The 19,993-nt window shown below is 49.4% G+C and overlaps 1 protein-coding gene and 1 long non-coding RNA gene across 2 annotated transcripts; both read right to left on the bottom strand.

Moving 5' to 3' along the window:
* Positions 1 to 698: 698 nt before the first annotated feature.
* LOC127344075 (early nodulin-like protein 9) lies at positions 699 to 1,649 on the bottom strand. Its single transcript, XM_051370294.2, has 2 exons — positions 1,337 to 1,649; positions 699 to 1,239 (listed from the first exon to the last, which is right to left on the bottom strand). The coding sequence occupies exons 1-2, from the start codon at positions 1,536 to 1,538 to the stop codon at positions 821 to 823; spliced, it is 621 nt and encodes a 206-aa protein (XP_051226254.1). The 5' UTR covers positions 1,539 to 1,649; the 3' UTR covers positions 699 to 820.
* A 2,050-nt stretch (positions 1,650 to 3,699) lies between these two features.
* LOC139837652 (uncharacterized) lies at positions 3,700 to 4,552 on the bottom strand. The gene is made up of 2 exons (XR_011754244.1): positions 4,375 to 4,552; positions 3,700 to 4,134 (listed from the first exon to the last, which is right to left on the bottom strand). It is a non-coding gene; the product is annotated as an uncharacterized lncRNA (long non-coding RNA).
* Positions 4,553 to 19,993: the final 15,441 nt, after the last annotated feature.

The raw sequence follows: 19,993 nt of genomic DNA, 5'->3' as shown, positions 1-19,993 counted from the left end.
TTGTAGGGCGCAGGTGGAACAAAACTAGGCATGGCGGCCGGATCGTCAATGGAGGTGGGCGGAGGGGGAAAGCCTGAAGCTTCGACAAAACATGCAGGGAAGCGGGCCGCAGTTGCGGCGTGAAAGGGGCCTGGGTACGTGGGGAAGCGAACGATGTGGGAATGGGAAAGGGGACGCCTGATAATTGCGTGAAGGTTGAACTCTTGGTGGAGCTACTAAGGGCGAGCGAAACAGACAAGAAACGGAATACGGAACTTTTTTTTGCAGAAATTCAATTCGGCACTTGGGAGCATATGCTCCTACCACCAAAAAAACATTTTGAAATGTCAAAAAATTCAAACAAAAAAATTCTCACTTACGTATCGACATTTTACGTGTGCACATCAAGTTTTGCGAAAAATGACATTTCTTGCGAAAAAAACAAACAAAACGTTTCGTACACAACTTTTTTTTACAGCTCGTTTTTACAGATGACAATCAAAATGTCGGTTTTCTGTGGAACCACTTTGTGAACGTGTAAAATTTCGAGATGTACCCACTAAATTTTGCGTTCGAATTTTTCAAACATTTTGAAACTACATTCAAAAAGAAGTTTAAAAACCGAGATCATATGCTCCCAGGTGCCAAAACACCGCTCCCACTTTTTTGTTCTTTTAAGTAGAGATAGAGAGATAGTTAATTTCAGATACGGCGTAATATTAACAATTAACAAGCTTAATTCAAACCAACGGTTACACGATTTCGATACACAGGTAGCTGTACTGTTAACCACACTTGTTATTCCGCACGCACGCGTATACATATGGACAAAACGTAGGTATCAAACAAGTGCGTAGAACATGGCCCCGATGACGAACGCGGCCGTGCCGGCCATGCCTGCCGCCTTGACGACCGCGGCGCTCGGCTCGCTTGCCGTGGGCGAGATGTCTATTCCGAAGGGAGGTGGCGGCGACGGCGGCGAGAAGGTGACGCCATTGTAAGCGGGCGAGGGAGCCAGCGCGGTGTGTGTGGCCGTGCCGTTGTCGGCGGCGCGGGGGCCCATGACGACGACGACGAGTTTCTCGTTGCGGTTGCAGTTGTCCTTGTTGCCGCTGATGAAGTAGAAGGGCCCGGACTTGGTGAAGGTGAAGACGGTGTTGCCGTCGGAGAAGGTGTCCACCGGCGAGCCCGTGTCGCAGGCGTCGTAGGCCTTCTCGTCGACGATCAGCACCGAGTCCTTGCCGGGCTCGTACGTGAACGCTGCATTGGTTGATGAGCAAACCAATAAGGACCGCGATCGGTTGGCAAGGATGATGCAGAAGTCATTAATCATGTATAGCAGAGAGAAGTAGCTTGCCTATGGCGTCACCGACGCGGAACCGGGTGTGCTCCGCCCACGTGTTGTAGGACGCAATGTTGCCGCCGCTGGCGTTGGCCTGGCCCGGCACGCGCCACTCGCCCGTGCCACCGGCCTTGAACACGAACGCCGACGCGGTGGACATACACATCGCCACCAGGCACGCCAAAGCCAGGCACCGTTGCTGCTGCCCGCGTGCCATGGCGTCGCGCAACCACGAGAAATCTGAAAGTTCGAGCTTAATTTGGGCAGCGTTGCCGGTGTGAGTAAGCTGGTTGACGATCACGGCTGTTTTGGGCTCAATCGATCGGTTGAGATGGTTATATATACACGCGTGCGCGCGAGCTAAAGTGCTCGTCATCGATCAGCTGTTCCTTTCGTGTGTGTTTTGTGCGAATAATGCAGTACTGTTCTTTTCGTGAAAGTTAGGGAACGTGACAGCCGATGAATGGTATATATCTCCGCGCTCACTTTGTGTCCTGGACGTGTCTCGCCCTGCATGGTGTGAACTTCCGCTGGCATCAGAGCTTTTACTTATACCTCCCTTCTTGCGTCATGATGGAATTTCGTGCCTTGCGAGAGTAAAGGATTCAGGATTCTCTCCAGAGGAAGGTTCGCCAAGTGTGTCTCCACCGGGTGGGTGTCGATGACGGGTCTCCACTAGTCCTTTTTTGTTTTGTGTGTGGGCCACATCCTGACTACTTTTACTAGAGTTATCTTGCTTTGATTTTGAGAGTACTCCAAACTTCGCCAAATTCTTTTAAGTCTCAGTCCGGTTTTTTCCACTAACCAATTACGTTACGAAGACAGAAAGGCAAGTGCAAGACGGTTACAACTCGCTGCGAACAACGAGCATAGCAAGAACTCGACACCCAATGAAAACACAATTACAAACTATTCGCCAAATTCTTTTAAGTCTCAGTCCGGTTTTTTCCACTAACCAATTACGTTACGAAGACAGAAAGGCAAGTGCAAGACGGTTACAACTCGCTGCGAACAACGAGCATAGCAAGAACTCGACACCCAATGAAAACACAATTACAAACTAAACTGAAAAACATGGCCACGTCTCGACCAACGCCGGTCACCTACGAAGAGCAACAACTCCCTCTGAACTTCTCTCGTCGAAGCACCATCCACTCTTTATGCCTAAAGTGGCAAGTGGATGGCGGGAGTTGATCAGCCTTGACGAAGCACCGTCTTGGACTCACCGCCGATGATGTACATTTGGTGGATGAACTATGAAATCCATATAATTTATATCATATTGTCTGTTGTTGGTGCATCTGATCATATACATGTTTGAATGCAATGTTGGATTATGTGCTACTGAGAACATCTGAGTAATGCTTAGTGCATTGATAAACCGTCTACAATGCTTGCTGAAATCATAAAGTTGGCTTATACAAACGTGTGTCATCTCTGCTGAACTCATACGCCTAGCTAAATTAAAAACGTATGTGATCTTCATGTCCGCTGATGGTTAAGCTTAACCCATCATGTGCCCTATCGCACATGGTTCCTTGCACTCAATTGTTTGCAACAGGATAATCAGTTGGCCCATGCTCGACTTCTCCGAGGAAGCCACCTAGCTAGCTCGCCATGGTGCACCCCACCCCCACCCCCACCCCGTGCCTCGAGATCATGCGTCTCCACTGGGGCCTTCCTCCGGCCCATCCCGTACCGCGCCGTCTATTCTTTCTAGGCCTTCATCGCGTATATGCTACTAGAATTTATCTTTAGGCGGACGTGTAGACGAACCCCATGCACCATGAGGAGGATAGACATTGACGCGACTGGAACTGCCAGAGCTGCCGTTGTTTCTATCTAGGGGAATGGGAATCAATGGCATCTCCTCGGTCTCTTCAACGTTGAAATGGACACCAAGCATGCCATGACTAGGATGATGAGCGGCGTGGATACCTGGAGGAGGTGGATTAAACTTGTGGTGTAGTGCGCTCCGTGGTGAGACTAATATATCTCCCTTCTAGGTCACTTTGCATCTCTCTAGTACGCGCGGAGACGACGCTACGCAACTAGTTAGTTCAATAATCTTTTTTCTATTGTTGCACATAGATTGGGGAAAGAGTAATTTGGTATAAGAAAAATATAAGTGACAGTAGGGACTAACGAAATGGATGACTGTGTCATACCAGGAAAGAATATATTGGGGAAAGGTTAATTTGGTGTAAGAAAAATAAAAGTGACGGTAGGGACTAACGAAATGGATGACGGTGTCATACTAGGAAAGAATAGATTGGGGAAAGGGTAAATTTGGTATAGGAAAAATAAAAGTGACAGTAGGGACTAAAGAAATGGACGAGGGTGTCATACCAGGAAAGCAATTTGCATCTAGTGTCAAATAGTGAATACAAACTTTTTTATTGTCAAATAGGAAACCTAATTTAAGGCATTGTCAAATAAGGAATTCTCTCTAAACTATAACAAGAAATTTTGCTGGTGTATAAAAATACTACTAGTACAAAAGAAGGACCAAAGTGAAACCTAAGATCTTCTACCGATAATAAATGCCTTATTTTCTCTTTGTTAAAACTTATCGATTTATTTCGCAACCGTTTCAATGCACGTTGATTTCCCTTGTAACTAATAGAGAAAAACAAAGTTTGCAGGCGCTCAATCACGATGGACGACGTCAACCTTGGTCATATCAGTAATCTGACAACAACAGATGCTGTCGTTCTTGTCCTTGCTGCAAATCGTGCCCTTGTTGAAACCCTTGGTAAGACAGAAACTCTTGCACTTGGTGCATTCTTCTGAAATCCATTGGCACATATAACCTACACGAAAATATTAAATGAATTAACACAGGGTATTCAAATATATGCAATGGGTTCAGCGTTTTTTTTTTCAATGCGTGCTATCAGTTGCAAACAAACCTCGAAGCAAAACGGACGCAGTGAAATCTTAAGTATATAAACACTCTATTTCTATCTAATCGATTGGCAGTTTGACTGGCCGTTCCTGAAAAAAAAAAACTTAAGTATATACACAATGGGAAAATTAAACAGGATGTTAACCTGGGCCTGAACCAGCAGCATCACATGACAGCATCACAGCTGCCATCACAACCAACACGAGGGTTGCCAAGCATACGACGCTTGTGTTTCTCTTGCTTACCGCCATGGCTACGTCGTACTTATTGTTCTCGATCTTCCCTTCTTTTCCTTTGCTCTTTCGTATGTTCTGCCAAATGTGTTGACCGTAGTCCGCAGCTAGCAGTTTTGCCAGCGTTTATATAGATGGGAGCACGCAAATTTTGCCAGCATTTATAAATATGGGAGCACGCAAATTGATCCTGCGTTTTATGGTGTGAAATTCCATCCTAATTTGAGGCTGGAGTTAATGGATTGATCCCTGCATATCCTTGGCGTGAATACTTATCGCCTCGCTGATTTATGACCTTATTACTAGCATTATGCCCACGTATTACTAGCATTATGGCCTTATTACTAGTATTAACTTTATTTTTTAAATATGGTCAATATGCCTGCGTGGTAGGGCGTGATATCAAGAAAAATAAAAAAAAATGAATGTAATTAAATTGAAAACTACACTGCTGGATCACCCTGATATGTTGTGCTAGATATGCCACTGCTTTGTGACCCGGGCGACAAAGTGGCACGGGAGGTATAATCATCTGAAAATTCTCGCATACTGCCACTAAAACCATAGCCTCAGCCCTCGAGCTATGGTTGTACTGCACGCTAGCAAAGAGCAAACTGCATCGATTCTGCACGGTAGCAAAAGAGCAAACTGCATCGATTTTAGATCCTCGAGCCAAAACGGTACATGCTGCCAATACATCGTCCATCATGGCGCAGGACACCATACTATGACTTTGTGTCTAATTTGAAATGGTACATTCTGTAGTAGGTGGCCGCAGACACCTGTAGTATGACTTTGTTTGTGATCTGTAGCAATTTGAGAGGAATTACAGTCAACAGCACATCAAATTAGAATCAGCGGGTGTGTGGTTTTTGTGATTTATAGAAGCAGTGCGGTGGAGAGCCCACCTTTGTTTTGCAGGCCCACGTTGAGGATCGGAAAGATGGATGAATAAGGTAGTCATAGTGGTAAGTACCGTGAAGATGTAGTATCGTGCATATGATAGTTGTGTATGCTACTATCTATATAGTAGTTAGTATCATGAAGTAGTATCATAGTTGTGCTATATTTATTACTTTTTAGAATCTCAATGCAAATTTGTACACAAAATTTGTTTGGTATTAACTTTTCTCGTGACATGCGCTATGATACAATCCACCTATTACTTTAATCTCATATCTTCTCCTTAATTAGCTGCCACATCAGTATTTTTCCGAGATCAATATGCATGATACTAGCTATGATACTAGCACCATGGCTAACCTAAAACGAAGGGGAAAATGGACTGCGGGTTGACTTTCAATTTTATGAGGAGCTCAAGCGTAAACTGGAGAACGTACCATCACCTCATTCCCTACTTTCGCACTCAGTCCGTCTAAAAACAGGGGACTGCTGATCAGCGTCCCCTGGACGATAAAAACATCAAATCCGCCGCCTCCGTAGCCGTTCGATGGGGCCGCTCTTTGCCGTTGATCGCGCTTGCTTCGTTATAAAGTGAAACAAAGTGAAACTGGTCGCATCGCTTCAGAAGAAAAGAAAATCTCCCACGACATCTCTCCTGCAGAGAAAAGGTCCCCATCCCTCGCGACTCAGGGTGCAAGCGGACGTGGGTTGCCTTGCCTGCAGCGCCCCACAACCCACTCCGCAAATAACCGTGCGCGGACGCCCGCAGTAGACAAGATGAATTAAGTTCGATTAAGCGGCTAATCACAGGGCCCACTTCCAAGGCCGCGTGTCTCGCAAATGAGGTGGAGATGAGGCGATGGGGAAGCGCCGGCGCACCTGACCATCTTGCCTAGCACCGGGCGCCAGAGCTGCTCTTCCCGCAGTTGAAGCACACCTCCCGCTCCGGCACCACCTGCCGGACAAATGACCTGCTGCCAGCCTCCCGCTAAGCCGGTCTTGAAGCTGCCAGCCTCCCCCAATCAACGGTGCACTTGCGAAGTGAGCCGGTCTTGGAGCCGGCCGCGCGCTGCCTCCGCAGGGACCGCGACAGGTGCTGTCGCCGGAAGATGACCTCCGCCAGGCCACCCATTACCAGATCCCGCCGACGAGGAGCCCGCCATGGGGAGGGAGGGTGGGAGAGGGGGAACCTAAGGAGTCTCGGGAAAGGGGCGGGGTCGGGAAGGCCGGCGGCGTGGAGACAGGCTTACCTGGTCATGTCCTCCATGGGGGAGGAGCAGATCATTGAGCACGACGCAGTAAGCCATTGACAGAGTAACATAATTCCTTCAGATCTGCGCACGGTTTGCGGGCTTTAGGCGGGGGGCCACTTTAAGGCGTTTAGTTTATGCAGGCTGTTGCGGCATCCTGTTTATCAGTTGCGGGCAAGTGTGACACATATGTGGGCCCCCGTATGTTGTCCAACTTGCACCCTGACTCACGACATCTCTCATGCACGAGGCGCATCAAAAGGCTTCGTCGCGGGCGTAGCTCCGTCGGGAAAACTCCGGGCGTCAGCGTAGCTCCACCTTGAGCAATCGTTGGGAAAACGCTCGTTGCCGGAGTAGAGGTCTGTCGCAGCGCCGCATCCTGATAAGGGGTGGCCCGATCTTCTCAATAAGCAACGGTGGTGATGATGATCACGGGATAAACACAACGGAGATAACATGATGATGAAGTGGATGATAACTTGTATAACACAACAAGATCTCTCGATTGCTCCGTGTCGCCAATGCAATAGCTCTCTATTAGAGTAATATGCTTGTTGTATTATCAGGGGGCCAAAGGCCACAATATATAGTACATGTACAGGTGCACATATGCAGAAAGCCCCCTAACATATGGGGAAACTACAATAGACAGATATATACATCTAACACCCCCCCTCAAACTCATGGTGGATCAACAACACTGAGTTTGGAGAGTAAGAAATCATGCTACGCTCGAGTCTGTGCCTTCGTAAAGAAATCCGCCAACTGCAAATCTGAAGGCACATAATGAACCGCAACAACATCATCCTGTACCTGTGCACGTGTGTAAAAAACATCAACACCGATATGCTTGGTCAGCTCATGCTTGACCGGATCACGTGCAATACTGATAGCACCTGTACTGTCAGACAAAAGTGGAGTGGGTGTCGTAACAGAGACCCCAAAATCTGCAAGCAACCACCGTAACCAAGTCACCTCAGCAATCAACAAAGCCATAGCCCGCAACTCAGCCTCAACACTCGAACGGGAAACTGCGACCTGTTTCTTCGTCTTCCAAGCAACAAGCGAACCACCAAGAAACACACAGTAAGCAGAAAGCGAACGACGATCTGTAGGATCACTCGCCCATGTAGCATCCGAATAGCACTGGAGCTGGAGAGAGCTGGAACGGGGAAAGAAAAGGCGACGAGTGATCGTGCCGCGAAGATAACGAAGAACACGGAGAAGATGACTATAGTGAACAGTGGTAGGAGCTGAGACAAACTGACTCAGAATATGAACAGAATAAGAAATATCAGGACGAGTGACAGCAAGATAAACAAGACTCCCAACAAGATGGCGATAACGGGTGGGATCAGGAAGAGGATCACCATCAGTAGGACGAAGCTTAACATTAAGCTCCATAGGAGTATCGACTGTGCGCTCATCCCCAAGAGCAGCACGAGCAAGAAGATCCTGAATGTACTTTTCTTGAGAGATAGAAAAACCATCAGAAGTGGAGGAAACCTCAATGCCAAGAAAATAGCGAAGAGGACCAAGATCAGTCATAAGAAACTGATCACGAAGACGAGCCTTGACAAAGGCAATATACTCAGGATCATCACCAGTAATGATCATATCATCAACATAGAGAAGAAGAAGAGTACGTCCACGAGGAGAAGTGTGAACGAAAAGTGCTGGATCATGAAGACTAGGAGAGAAACCAGCGGCGATCCACGACAGAGGCGAAGCGCTCAAACCAGGCACGAGGGGCCTGTTTGAGACCATAGAGAGAACGTCGAAGACGACAAACCATCCCATCGGGAACAGAATACCCAGGAGGAGGCTGCATGTAAACCTCCTCACTCAACTCACCATTAAGAAAAGCATTCTGAACATCAAGCTGGGAGACAGACCAGTGGCGAACAGAAGCAACAGCAAGAAGGGTACGCACAGTAGTCATATGAGCCACAGGGGCAAAAGTCTCATCATAGTCACGGCCGTGCTCCTGCTGAAAACCACGAGCCACAAGACGCGCTTTATAGCGCTCAAGAGATCCATCAGAGCGAGTCTTGATTTTATAGACCCACTTACACGTGATGGGACGAACACCAGAAGGGGGAGAAACAAGATCCCAAGTGCCAGTGCGCTCAAGCGCAGCGATCTCCTCAGCCATGGCAAGCTGCCATTCAGGATGACGCTCGGCATCCCGATAAGAAGTCGGCTCGGAAACAACAGAGAGACCATACTGACTAGGAGAGTAACGAACTGGAGCACGACGCTGACGAACAGGCCGGGAAGGGGGAAGCTCATCTGCAGAAGACAAGTCATCAGAAGAAGAGGAAGAAGGGACAGCATCGGAAGGAGCCGAAGCCGGAGAACGGGGAGTACTAGGTGGACTAGACGAACGAGAGGATGGCGCCGAAGGGGGCGCATCAGAAGTAGGAGGGAGGGGAGGAGGGACAGCAGGGGGTGCATCCGGAAAAAGAAGAAAAGAGATATCATCCACCGGGTAAGTACCCGAGGTGGGGCGAGGATAGAAGGGACGCGTCTCATCAAATGTGACGTCACGAGAGATGCGCATCCGACGACCAACGGGGTCCCAACAGCGATAGTGAAAGATCGAGATGTCTCCTAGAGGGGGGGGGGTGAATAGGCAATTACAAACTCTTGCGGATTTGTCTTGTATGAATGCGGAATTAAGCTATCGTTTAGTTTACAAGCACAAACCCTAAATATGCTAAGCTCAACTAAGTGTAACAATAGTAAATAGAGCTAAGCAAGATAGGCACAAGATATATGTAGCACAAGTGATAGCAAGATATATGTACTTCAAGCACGATGGCTATCACAAGGAAAGAGAGCTCGGGTATAGAAATAACCGAGGCACGCGGAGACGAGGATGTATTCCCGTGTTCCCTTGCTTTGCAACAAGGTACGTCACGTTTGGAGGAGTGGAGGTCCCACGAAGGATTCCCCGCGCCACGAAGGCTCACCCTATTCTCCGAACCACACCCACGAAGGATAATGGCCCTTTCCTTATGGTTAGCTTTTCCTCCGCTCCGGAGATGGCAAGCTCCACAACCACTTCACAAGCTCCACGAAGGAGAAGCCCGGGCCTCTTCACAATCTTCTTGAAGAGATCACCGGAGCACCAATCACCAAGCCAACTAGGAGGTCACCCTCCAAGAGTAACAAGCTCACGGTCTCTCACTCGAACAAATCGTGGTGGAGAGCTCAACACTATGCAATGATGCAAAGCAAGAACACCGGAGGTGTTCAAGTCCTTCACACTCAAATCCCACCAAAGCAACGAATGCTAGGATGAGATTGGAGAGGAAGAACAAGGGGGAAAGTCAACCAAAGACTCCAAGATCTAGATCCCAAGAGATTCCCTCAATTAGAGAAGAAACGGTTTGGTGGAAGTGTAGATCTAGATCTCCTCTCTCAAATCCTCAAATATGAGCAAGAATGGTTGGAGGAATCAAGGGGGAGAGCAAGTTCTTCAAATAGCAACAATGGAGGTGAGAGAATGGGAAGAACTAGTTGTCTCAAGGTAGAAGAAAGGTATTTATAGTGGGGGAAGAAGAAATAACCGTTGGGGAAGAAACGGGGTGGAAAACGCATAAAAAACGCCTAAAAAAGTCGCCCAGCCGGTCAGCAGGCCGGCCGACCGGATCTGGGCCGGAGAGGCCGGTGGCCTGTCCGGTCGGACCGGCCCACCGACCGGGAGCGGTGCACGCCGCGCCGGGCGGCCGATTTGCCACAGGCGCGCGGGGAGAGCAGCAGGCCGCGTGGGCCAAGTCGCGTGGAGGCGGCCCGGTCCGGATTCCGGTCGGACCGAGGAGCAGGCCGGGCGCCGGTCGCGGACTGGCCCAAGACCGGTCACGGGCCGCGCGGGGGAGAGGCTGGCGCGTGGGCCGGTTGAAGTCCGGTCTGACCGGAGGGGGAGCTGGGCCAGGCTGGCGCATGGGCCGGTGGCCGCCCGGTCGACCGGGTGGGCCGGCATGCGGTCCGGCAGGCCGGGCGGCAACCGGCCGCCTCCCCCCTTTTTTTCTTTTCTTTTTCTTTTTCTCTTTTACCTTTTCTTTAATAACTATTGCTCCCGAACTCCGATTAACATGAAACCAATTTTGTTGGAAAGATAACGACGAATAGAACCCCAACTAGGAGGTCACCCTCCAAGAGTAACAAGCTCACGGTCTCTCACTCGAACAAATCGTGGTGGAGAGCTCAACACTATGCAATGATGCAAAGCAAGAACACCGGAGGTGTTCAAGTCCTTCACACTCAAATCCCACCAAAGCAACGAATGCTAGGATGAGATTGGAGAGGAAGAACAAGGGGGAAAGTCAACCAAAGACTCCAAGATCTAGATCCCAAGAGATTCCCTCAATTAGAGAAGAAACGGTTTGGTGGAAGTGTAGATCTAGATCTCCTCTCTCAAATCCTCAAATATGAGCAAGAATGGTTGGAGGAATCAAGGGGGAGAGCAAGTTCTTCAAATAGCAACAATGGAGGTGAGAGAATGGGAAGAACTAGTTGTCTCAAGGTAGAAGAAAGGTATTTATAGTGGGGGAAGAAGAAATAACCGTTGGGGAAGAAACGGGGTGGAAAACGCATAAAAAACGCCTAAAAAAGTCGCCCAGCCGGTCAGCAGGCCGGCCGACCGGATCCTGGGCCGGAGAGGCCGGTGGCCTGTCCGGTCGGACCGGCCCACCGACCGGGAGCGGTGCACAGCGCGCTGGGCGGCCGATTTGCCACAGGCGCGCGGGGGAGAGCAGCAGGCCGCATGGGCCAAGTCGCGTGGAGGCGGCCCGGTCCGGATTCCGGTCGGACCGGAGGAGCAGCTGGCTGGGCGGTCGCGGACCTGGCCCAAGACCGGTCACGGGCCGCGCGGGGAGAGGCTGGCGCGTGGGCCGGTTGAAGTCGGTCTGACCGGAGGGGAGCTGGGCCAGGCTGGCGCATGGGCCGGTGGCCGCCCGGTCGACCGGGTGGGCCGGCATGCGGTCCGGCAGGCCGGGCGGCAACCGGCCGCCTCCCCCCTTTTTTCTTTTCTTTTTCTTTTTCTCTTTTACCTTTTCTTTAATAACTATTGCTCCCGAACTCCGATTAACATGAAACCAATTTTGTTGGAAATATGGAGACTCCTCACAGAACATTTTAGATGATTTTAGAGAGGGAGTCTCCCACCGTCAAGAAACGGTGAAGACGTCCAAACTCGAAAACGCAATAGAAGATGCATGCGGATTCCGTTTTCGATGAACTTGGGCTTGTTGTAAAGCTAGCAACAAGCTCAAGAACCTCACATAGAGAAACACCAAGAAGCAATAAGGATATGCAAAGTATGCAAGGGGTTGAGCTCCCTAAGACGATGTGATCAAGTTACTCAACCGAAAGCCCCTCTTAATAGTGCGGCTATCTATCCTATAATCCGGTCTCCCAACATCCACCTTGAGACCGGTAAAAGGAAAACCTAGCAAGGTCATACCTTTGCCTTGCGCATCCCGCTTGATCTTGATGATAACTCTTCAAGCTTCACTCAAGCCGGAATGCCTCTCTTGACCAATGTTGCTTCGTGAAGACTCACAAATGCTCCCCATACACTATGATGGGAAAGCTCCATTGATGCACATCTTCACAAGTCCATTATCATCAAATGGACGGCAAGCTTCAAGTATGTGATTTACTTGAGACGCTCATCTTGAACTTGCCCAACTCAACCTTGTATCTTCACATACTCACATAAGATAGAGCATGGCTAATATTGAGTTCCACATAAGAACTCCATCTTCATTTCTTCTTATTGATCATATCACATATATATATCTTCATACCGATGATCTTGATGCCAATACACAAGATATACCTTTATCTTCATGGCATCCATACTTGAATCCAACACATGGAGAGCAAGTAGTACCTATGGAATATTCCTTCATATAAACTCAATGAAAACATTAGTCCATAGGGGTTGTCATTAATTACCAAAACCACACATAGGGGCAATGTACCCTTACAGATAGCCCTTATGCTCATCACTGTATCCGAGAAAAACACACTCAACAGACTAAGCGGTCAATTTGGTGCGTTCGCGAGGAGGCAGAAGGACATAGCATACGCAACCAAATGAACGGAGAGTCGAGTAGTCTGGAGAAACACCAGAGAGACGCTCGAGAGGAATGCCACCCTGTAGAGCAGCGGAAGGCTGAATGTTAATGAGGTGGGCCGACGTAGCGACAGCCTCAGCCCAAAAATGTGGCGGAAGAGAAGAGGCAATCATCATAGCACGGGTGGTCTCAAGAAGATGACGATGCTTACGCTCGGCGACGCCATTTTGAGCATGCGCGCCGGGACAAGAAAACTGAGCGAGGGTGCCCTCCTCAGCAAGGACACCACGAAGGTGCTGAGAGATATACTCACCAGCAGAATCAGCACGGAACATGCGAATGGGTGAGGAATACTGAGTGCGGACCATGGCCGCAAAACGCTGATAAATAGAGAGCACCTCACTGCGAGAGTGCATGAAAAACACCCAGGTGTACCGTGAAAAATCATCAATGAATAAGATATAGTATCGATGGCCCCCTTTCGAAGCGAAGGGAGCCGGACCCCAAACATCTGAATGGACTAAATCGAACGGTCGCTGAGAGACAGACACACTAGTAGGATAGGGAAGCTGGATCTGTTTGCCTAACCTACAACCCTGACAGTGTAACGACCCATCTCCAGAGACAGACCCCAGAAGGCCACGATGAACCAAAGACGACAGGCGAGAGTCACAAAGGTGACCAAGACGATGATGCCACTGCTGAAAAGAGCCGGTGACAGAGGCAACAACCGGAGGAGAACTGGCAGATGAAGTGGCAGCGGAAGGAACACGAAGCCAGTCTAACTCCCAAAGCCCCGGAGACTGACGGCTACGAGGGCCAGCTCCAACCAGGGCCTGTGTGCGACGATCCTGAACTGCACAAGACTCAGCATCAAGAATGACGCGACAACCAGAATCGGTGAGCTGGCTAGCAGAGAAAAGGTTCATCTGAAGGCGAGGAACATGAGAAACATCAGGGACAGAGAAAGAGGGAGTAGAAAGGGTGCCTGTACTAGAAACAGGAATAGAGGTACCATCAGCCGTGACAACACGGACAGGAGAAATAAGAGACCGAAGAGCAGACAGAATAGAAGACTCAGAGGTCATATGAAAGGAAGCTCCAGAATCCAGATACCACGGGGACGTACCTGACTGTGTAGAAAGTGGTGGTCGCGCAGTGCCAGAAGATTCAGTCACAGAACCAGCAGCGCCCGGCGAGGAAGAGTCTGTAGTAGCGAGCAGACCACGAAGACCCCTGAGAATGTCCTGATCAGAGAGTGCAACTGCAGAAGATCCTGAAGAGCTAGCCTGCTGACGATCCTGGAACTGCTGACGTAAACTGGGATCCCGCGTCCAGCAGGTGGAGGAAGTGTGGCCAACCTTGCCACAGTAGGTGCAATGAGGACGAGGGCGGAGACTCGAACCGCGAGGCTGCTGACGTAAACTGGAATCCCAAGCATCAAGCACGCGGTGAAGCTGCGCTATCTCATGCGCAGAGAGGGGCGTAACTGGAGAGGTCGACGTACAATCAGGTGCCGACGAGGAGCTATCACCCACACACACAGAGGCCACCAAAGGGGGCGACGGAGAGCAACACGCCGATGAAGAAAGAATCGGCAAAGCGCGGTCATAACCACGTGAAGGGGCCGCGAAAGTCGATGAAGAGCGGCAGGCCGACATAGACGAAGTCGGCGAAGCGCGGGCAGAGCCGCGTGAAGAGGCCGCGAAAGTCGATGTAGAGCGGCAGGCCGACATAGACGAAGTCGGCGAAGCGCGGGCAGAGTCGCGTGAAGAGGCCGCAAAAGTCGATGTAGAGCGGCAGGCCGACATAGACGAAGTCGGCGAAGCGCGGGCAGAGCCGCGTGAAGAGGCCGCAAAAGTCGATGTAGAGCGGCAGGCCGAGGGAGACAAAGTCGGCGAAGCACGGCCAGAGCCGCGGGAAGAGGCCGCGAAAGTCGGTATAGAGCGGCGAGCCGACGTAGACGGAGTCGGTGAAGCGCGGGCAGAGCCGCGTGAAGAGGCCGCAAACGGCGACGAAGAATGGCTAGCTGTCATACACGGAGGCGGCGGACAAATACCAAGTACCGAAGGAGCTGGGCGAGGACGAGGACGATCAGCGGAAGAAGACATCGGGTAACAACAGCTTTTTTATTTTATTTTCTTTTTGATTTTTTTTTTTGGAACTAAGTCAACTGCAGACGGAACAAATCAGGCCGAAGAGCAGAGCAGGCGGGCGGCGCCTGGGCGGATCGAAGCACAGGGAGAGCAGAGCGGAAGAACAGAGCGGGCCAAAGAGCAGAGCGGGCGGGCGGGCTCCCAGCGAATTCCAAGTAGACCGAAGAGCAGAGCGTCCTGGCGGATCGAATGTAATGTCCCAGGTTTAGAGACGATCGAGGGGTAGATTTTAGAAAGGGATGTGCATTGCATTGTAATTTACGGGGAAATTTCGCGCTTTTAAAACAAAACTGCATTGAAGGGGGACAGGTTTCTCTCTCGACACCTTACAGGGTTAGGGTTTCGAGAGTGCGATGAACTTGTTCCTACTTAACTAAATTAGGGTTTTGAGAAGAGAGAAGTGATAATTGCATTGGAATCTTAAGTTGTATGATTGAATTACAAGTTAAGTGATATGTTTGAATTCAAACCAAATTGAATTTGAATTTCAAATTCAAACATTAAATAATCATCACATAATTCAAATTTGAGATAATTTCACAAACAATTACCATTAAGCAATAATATAAGTAATACAACAATTACATTAAGCTCAATAAGGAAAACTTGAGCTTTATTGATCATCACACACATAATACATTGTCTTTACAATATTCAGATTTGAATTATGGAATTACAACACATTACAAGAATTGAATCAATAGAAAAAGAAAAAGGAAGATTACAAGTTATCTAAATAACCTAAACTACATTGTGATTTTCATGAACTCTATGAACTTGATGATTTTGAATTCATCCTGATCAGCACTTGGTACCTGCACACATACACAAACCATCAAGTATTAAGCCAAGTGGCAAAGCCACTTGGCAGGTTAGCAAATATATGGTGAAGAGTGGATATGATCAAGTCTCTGCCGAGCAAAGCCATGCCACAGATAGGATCAAGTCCAAGTGCACAGCACTTGCACACACACACAGCCTAGCAGCTCACCAGGCTATGTGCATGCACAACAGCACACACCAGCCAGGGGAGTCACCAAAATGGTGCCAGGCTCAGCTGTCGACCAGGAGAGCAAAGAGAGGATGATATAAAACCTTTTTCCATCCAAACCCTAAACATTCCATCGACACAAGCTCCTGGGTAAGTTCACCAAGAACAGCAAGAACACTTAGAACAGGAAGCACAACAAGTCACCAGAAACCATCCAGGGACAGTTTCACCAAGAGCTGTCAACTGTGAGCAAGCACCAGATGGAGTAAAGTAACACAAGCTTGCAAGGACGAGCAGGGCAAGCAAACCAAGCATCACAGAAGCAATCCTCTACACCAACACCCATATCTAGGAGCTGGAGTGAGGTATAAACAAGATCAACCTGAGAAAAACCCTGTTTTGCTCATAAATAAGCATGTGCATATGTCCCAGAAGCAAAGAGGGTAGAATACCCTATTTGTATCATCATTTGGCTATCAGCCATATGATGCAAGCAAAATAAGGGTAAAACCATTAGGAATGGATCCAAGGGAACACTGATCAAGCCAACAGAATTAAAAGGGACTTAACCAGGGAAATCCAGCAAGGAACTAATCCCTAACTAGCTACCCAGATTCACCTAACAACACACAGCTAGCAAAGCCATCAGATTAATGGACAGATATCTGTCCAGTATGATTTCAACATCAAATAACCTGGCAGCCTATGAATGACTACCAGGATTAGTGCACAGAAGCATCCAACAGGGGTAGGAGCAACCATTTCTAGCAGACAGAGCCTGCTAGGGTGTTGATCGCCAAAACCCACCGGCGGGCAGCGGCCTGTCAACACGGTAGAGCCGGGAAGAGCCTAGAGCTGCGGCTGGCTGAGACCCCTCTGAGCGACGGCCCGCAATGCTCTTCTGGTCACACGCGGCGATGCGAAGTGCAAGGGCGTGCCACCTGACCTATACCTGGTCAGGAAGGTGATGGGGATGCCTCGCTTAATTCCTGCATGGCATACACGTAAACATTAAATAAGAGCCTCGATCGGCTCTCAGGTTATCCTGTGAATCGGCTCAAAGAGCCGATCCACCCATGATCCGTACGGGGTGCACGAATACTTGGTGATCCTGCTTGATCAAGATAAAGCTAATGAGATCTACGACGATTTAGGGTTTTCACCGCATAATCGGATCATCCTACTCCAGGTTGGGCCTCGCGGCCACGCACGGTGCTCGTAAGCCGATCCTAAACAAGGCCACACAACCAACGTGACGTTGATCATCGGAACATCCTGTTTAGGACTTGCGAACGCCACCCTACGTGCCGCTGGATCCTCCCCCCCTTCGTAAGGCCTAACTATTGCAGATATTAAACTAATCCTTGCAGAGCAAGGATCAATCGTAACGGATCAGATCTACTAGATGATGAACAAGCAGGGTGCCGCCCCCACGCCTGAGATAGGCGTGAGGGCGGCTAGACATGCGAGGGTTGCACTACGTAAGCATGTTTATACGAAGAGCTATGCTAACCCTAACACATCTATGATAACTACGTTGCCCGCCATCAAAGACGCTTCAGTACGGGCAACGCATGAACAACGTGGAGCTTGTGCTGCCTAGATCGCAAGATGCGATCTAGGCAGCATGTCGCTTACCTGATTGAAACCCTCGAGACGAAGGAGTTGGCGATGCGCCGAGATTGGTTTGTTTTGGGGTGAACGTTGTGTTGTTGTTTATTCCATAAACCCTAGATACATATTTATAGTCCAGCGGACTTTCTAACGTGGGAATATCCCACCGTGTGCGATACAAATTCTAAACTTTGATCTAAGATATAATCTACTATACTTAAAGATACACGGGCAAACTAGCCCAAATTCTCCGTGCAAGGCCGCTCCAGAGATCTTCCACGCGTAGTCTTCTAAGCCCATCTCTCTTACGGCCCACCTCTGGATTTGTCCAAAATCTGGTGATAACACATGCCCCCCTGGTTTTGGAAATAATTTTTCCAAAATCATTATATTTTCCTTTCGAAGGGTCATGTCGTGGCAGGACAGAGCCATTTGCAGCCTCCGTCATCATTATGCCCTGTCCTTTCAGCTTCTCTGCAAAATTTGACAGCTCTGACATTACCCCTTCGGAAACTGTGATGGCAGTAATTCCCACCAGGTTTCTCATTATTTAACCGTGCCGACTAAATAGTCATCTTTATCCTCTTCCTCTGTTCCAGCCATCGGCACTCCAAAAAAAAAAAACCCTTCTGCGCACCATGTCCTCTTCTTCCTCTGCCTCGTCGGGACTTTCCTTCGAGTCCTCTTCTCCCGAGCCGATGCCAGCACCGAGCCCACAAGAAGTCCATGTGGCCAACATCCGCCGCGCCATTGAGGCCGGGGAGGAGTCAGACCATGACTTCTCCATCTGGTCCGAGGACGACCAATCCTCGACGGACGGGGAGAGCGACCTCCGCTTCCTCGCCAACGGGGAATCGGAAGAGGAGAGCGATGACGATCGCTTCTCCTGGGATGACTTTACCTCCCCCGAGGTGAAGGAGGAGGGAGAGGAAGAGGAGGACGACGACGACAGCCTCTCCGACGAGCCGCCGGCCAAGCGCCATTGCCCCTGGCCAGGAAATCTCAGTGATTATGATAGCGACGACGACGACGACGACGTGGAGGACGAGGACAACGAAGGTCCTGCCGGCGGCCGCTACAGCAGCGACGACGAGCTCGCCGGGAGCAGCGCTGACAGCGCTGACGACGGTGACGACGAGGGCAGTGACGGCCCGTAGAATAGGACCTCTAGAATAGGATCAGCAACAGTAGACGGGGCAATGTATCCCCTTAGTACTTCCTTTTGAGAGCAATCAGCTCTTCTATGTAAGAAATCTGGTTTATCGTTGAAGAATTCTTCCCCAATCTTAATTCTGCCGATTTCTTCTGAGTTTGATTGAGCCGATTCTCTCTTCTGCTGACCCCACCGATCGTCACTTAGCCAATGGCCAACAAGCCGATGACAACGCACCGGTAACTTAATGCCCCATCCCTTTGAGTTCTGGCGGACAACTAGGCAAATCGACGTTCTCACGAGAGAACCAGAATTACTGCCGAAAACGACTTGATCCTGAAGACGATACCATTGTGTTTTCAGCCTGATGAAATCTCAATCGGCTTCTTAAGAACGGCAAATTCTGCGCCATCAGTTGCCCCCCGAGCCTTTATCAAGGCGAGCATATCAGTGGACTAACCAAATGTGTCGCCATCGGTTTCCAAGTCATGACGCGGAACCAGCCGATTTCAGCAAAATCGGCTCTCCAGAGCAGAGAACCTTCAGGGTGAGCTGCCCCCCGAGCTTCTTCAGTCCACTTTCGCGCTTTGCAAGTCAGATCGGCTCCTCCCCTGTGGTGGATCTGATGTAACCCATCCTTAACCTGATCTGCACATTGCTCGCAAAGAGGAAACCAGAGGTTCTTGAAGAGAAAATCGAAGTTATCAAGCCACTCAATTGAGGAGCTCTTCCATTAGAGTCTCTTTTCGTGACTCACTTCCTGCTCCGTTGACCCTTTCTGCTCATAACAGCTGTAACTGTACCTCCTGAGTCGATGGCCACGTATCTGCATCGGCTAAACTTTTGTGTTGTGTTTTTTTTTTGTTTGGCCGATTTTTCTTAATCGGCCCCCAATGTTCCACCGCACGCATGTCTGCACATGTTTATCCGCACATGTTCATCTGACTATATGCCCCCCGAGCCGAATCTGCCAAATGATTGCAGATATCGGCTTTCTTGGTAAGTCAGGGCACTGCACTTGCACGTCGACTTCGCAAAGATTCATGCTGACTTTCATCTGCCGACGTGGCCGCTGCCCAGTAGATCGTTGCTGACCATAAACAGAATATGTGCAGAAGATAATTTTGGCCGATTGCTGGAATCGGCCTCCACATTGCTTGCTCGATGAAGGTTTTGTAATGTCCCTCCATAAACTTCTTTTTTTTTTTTTTTTGGGGCCGATCACAAGGATCAGCCTCACCCGGTTTGCTCATTGGTTTAATCTTGCTACTCAGTTAGGCTGGATAAAACCAACCCAACCTCTGACTTGATGCGCCTACTGTCGTCCACCTTGAGTGCATCGTATAATCGTGGAGCACTAAACTCTGTCGGCAAG

This window comes from Lolium perenne, chromosome 3, assembly GCF_019359855.2.
Source record: "Lolium perenne isolate Kyuss_39 chromosome 3, Kyuss_2.0, whole genome shotgun sequence".
Lineage (NCBI taxonomy): Eukaryota > Viridiplantae > Streptophyta > Magnoliopsida > Poales > Poaceae > Lolium > Lolium perenne.
This window is presented reverse-complemented; position numbering and strand designations above follow the sequence as displayed.

Excerpts from the sequence above, each read along its gene's own strand:
- LOC127344075 (XM_051370294.2), bottom strand. The coding sequence starts at position 1,538 with ATGGCACGCGGGCAGCAGCAACGGTGCCTGGCTTTGGCGTGCCTGGTG. Across the intron at positions 1,240-1,336 it reads CCGCGTCGGTGACGCCATAG|CGTTCACGTACGAGCCCGGC; the intron begins GCAAGCTACTTC and ends CAACCAATGCAG.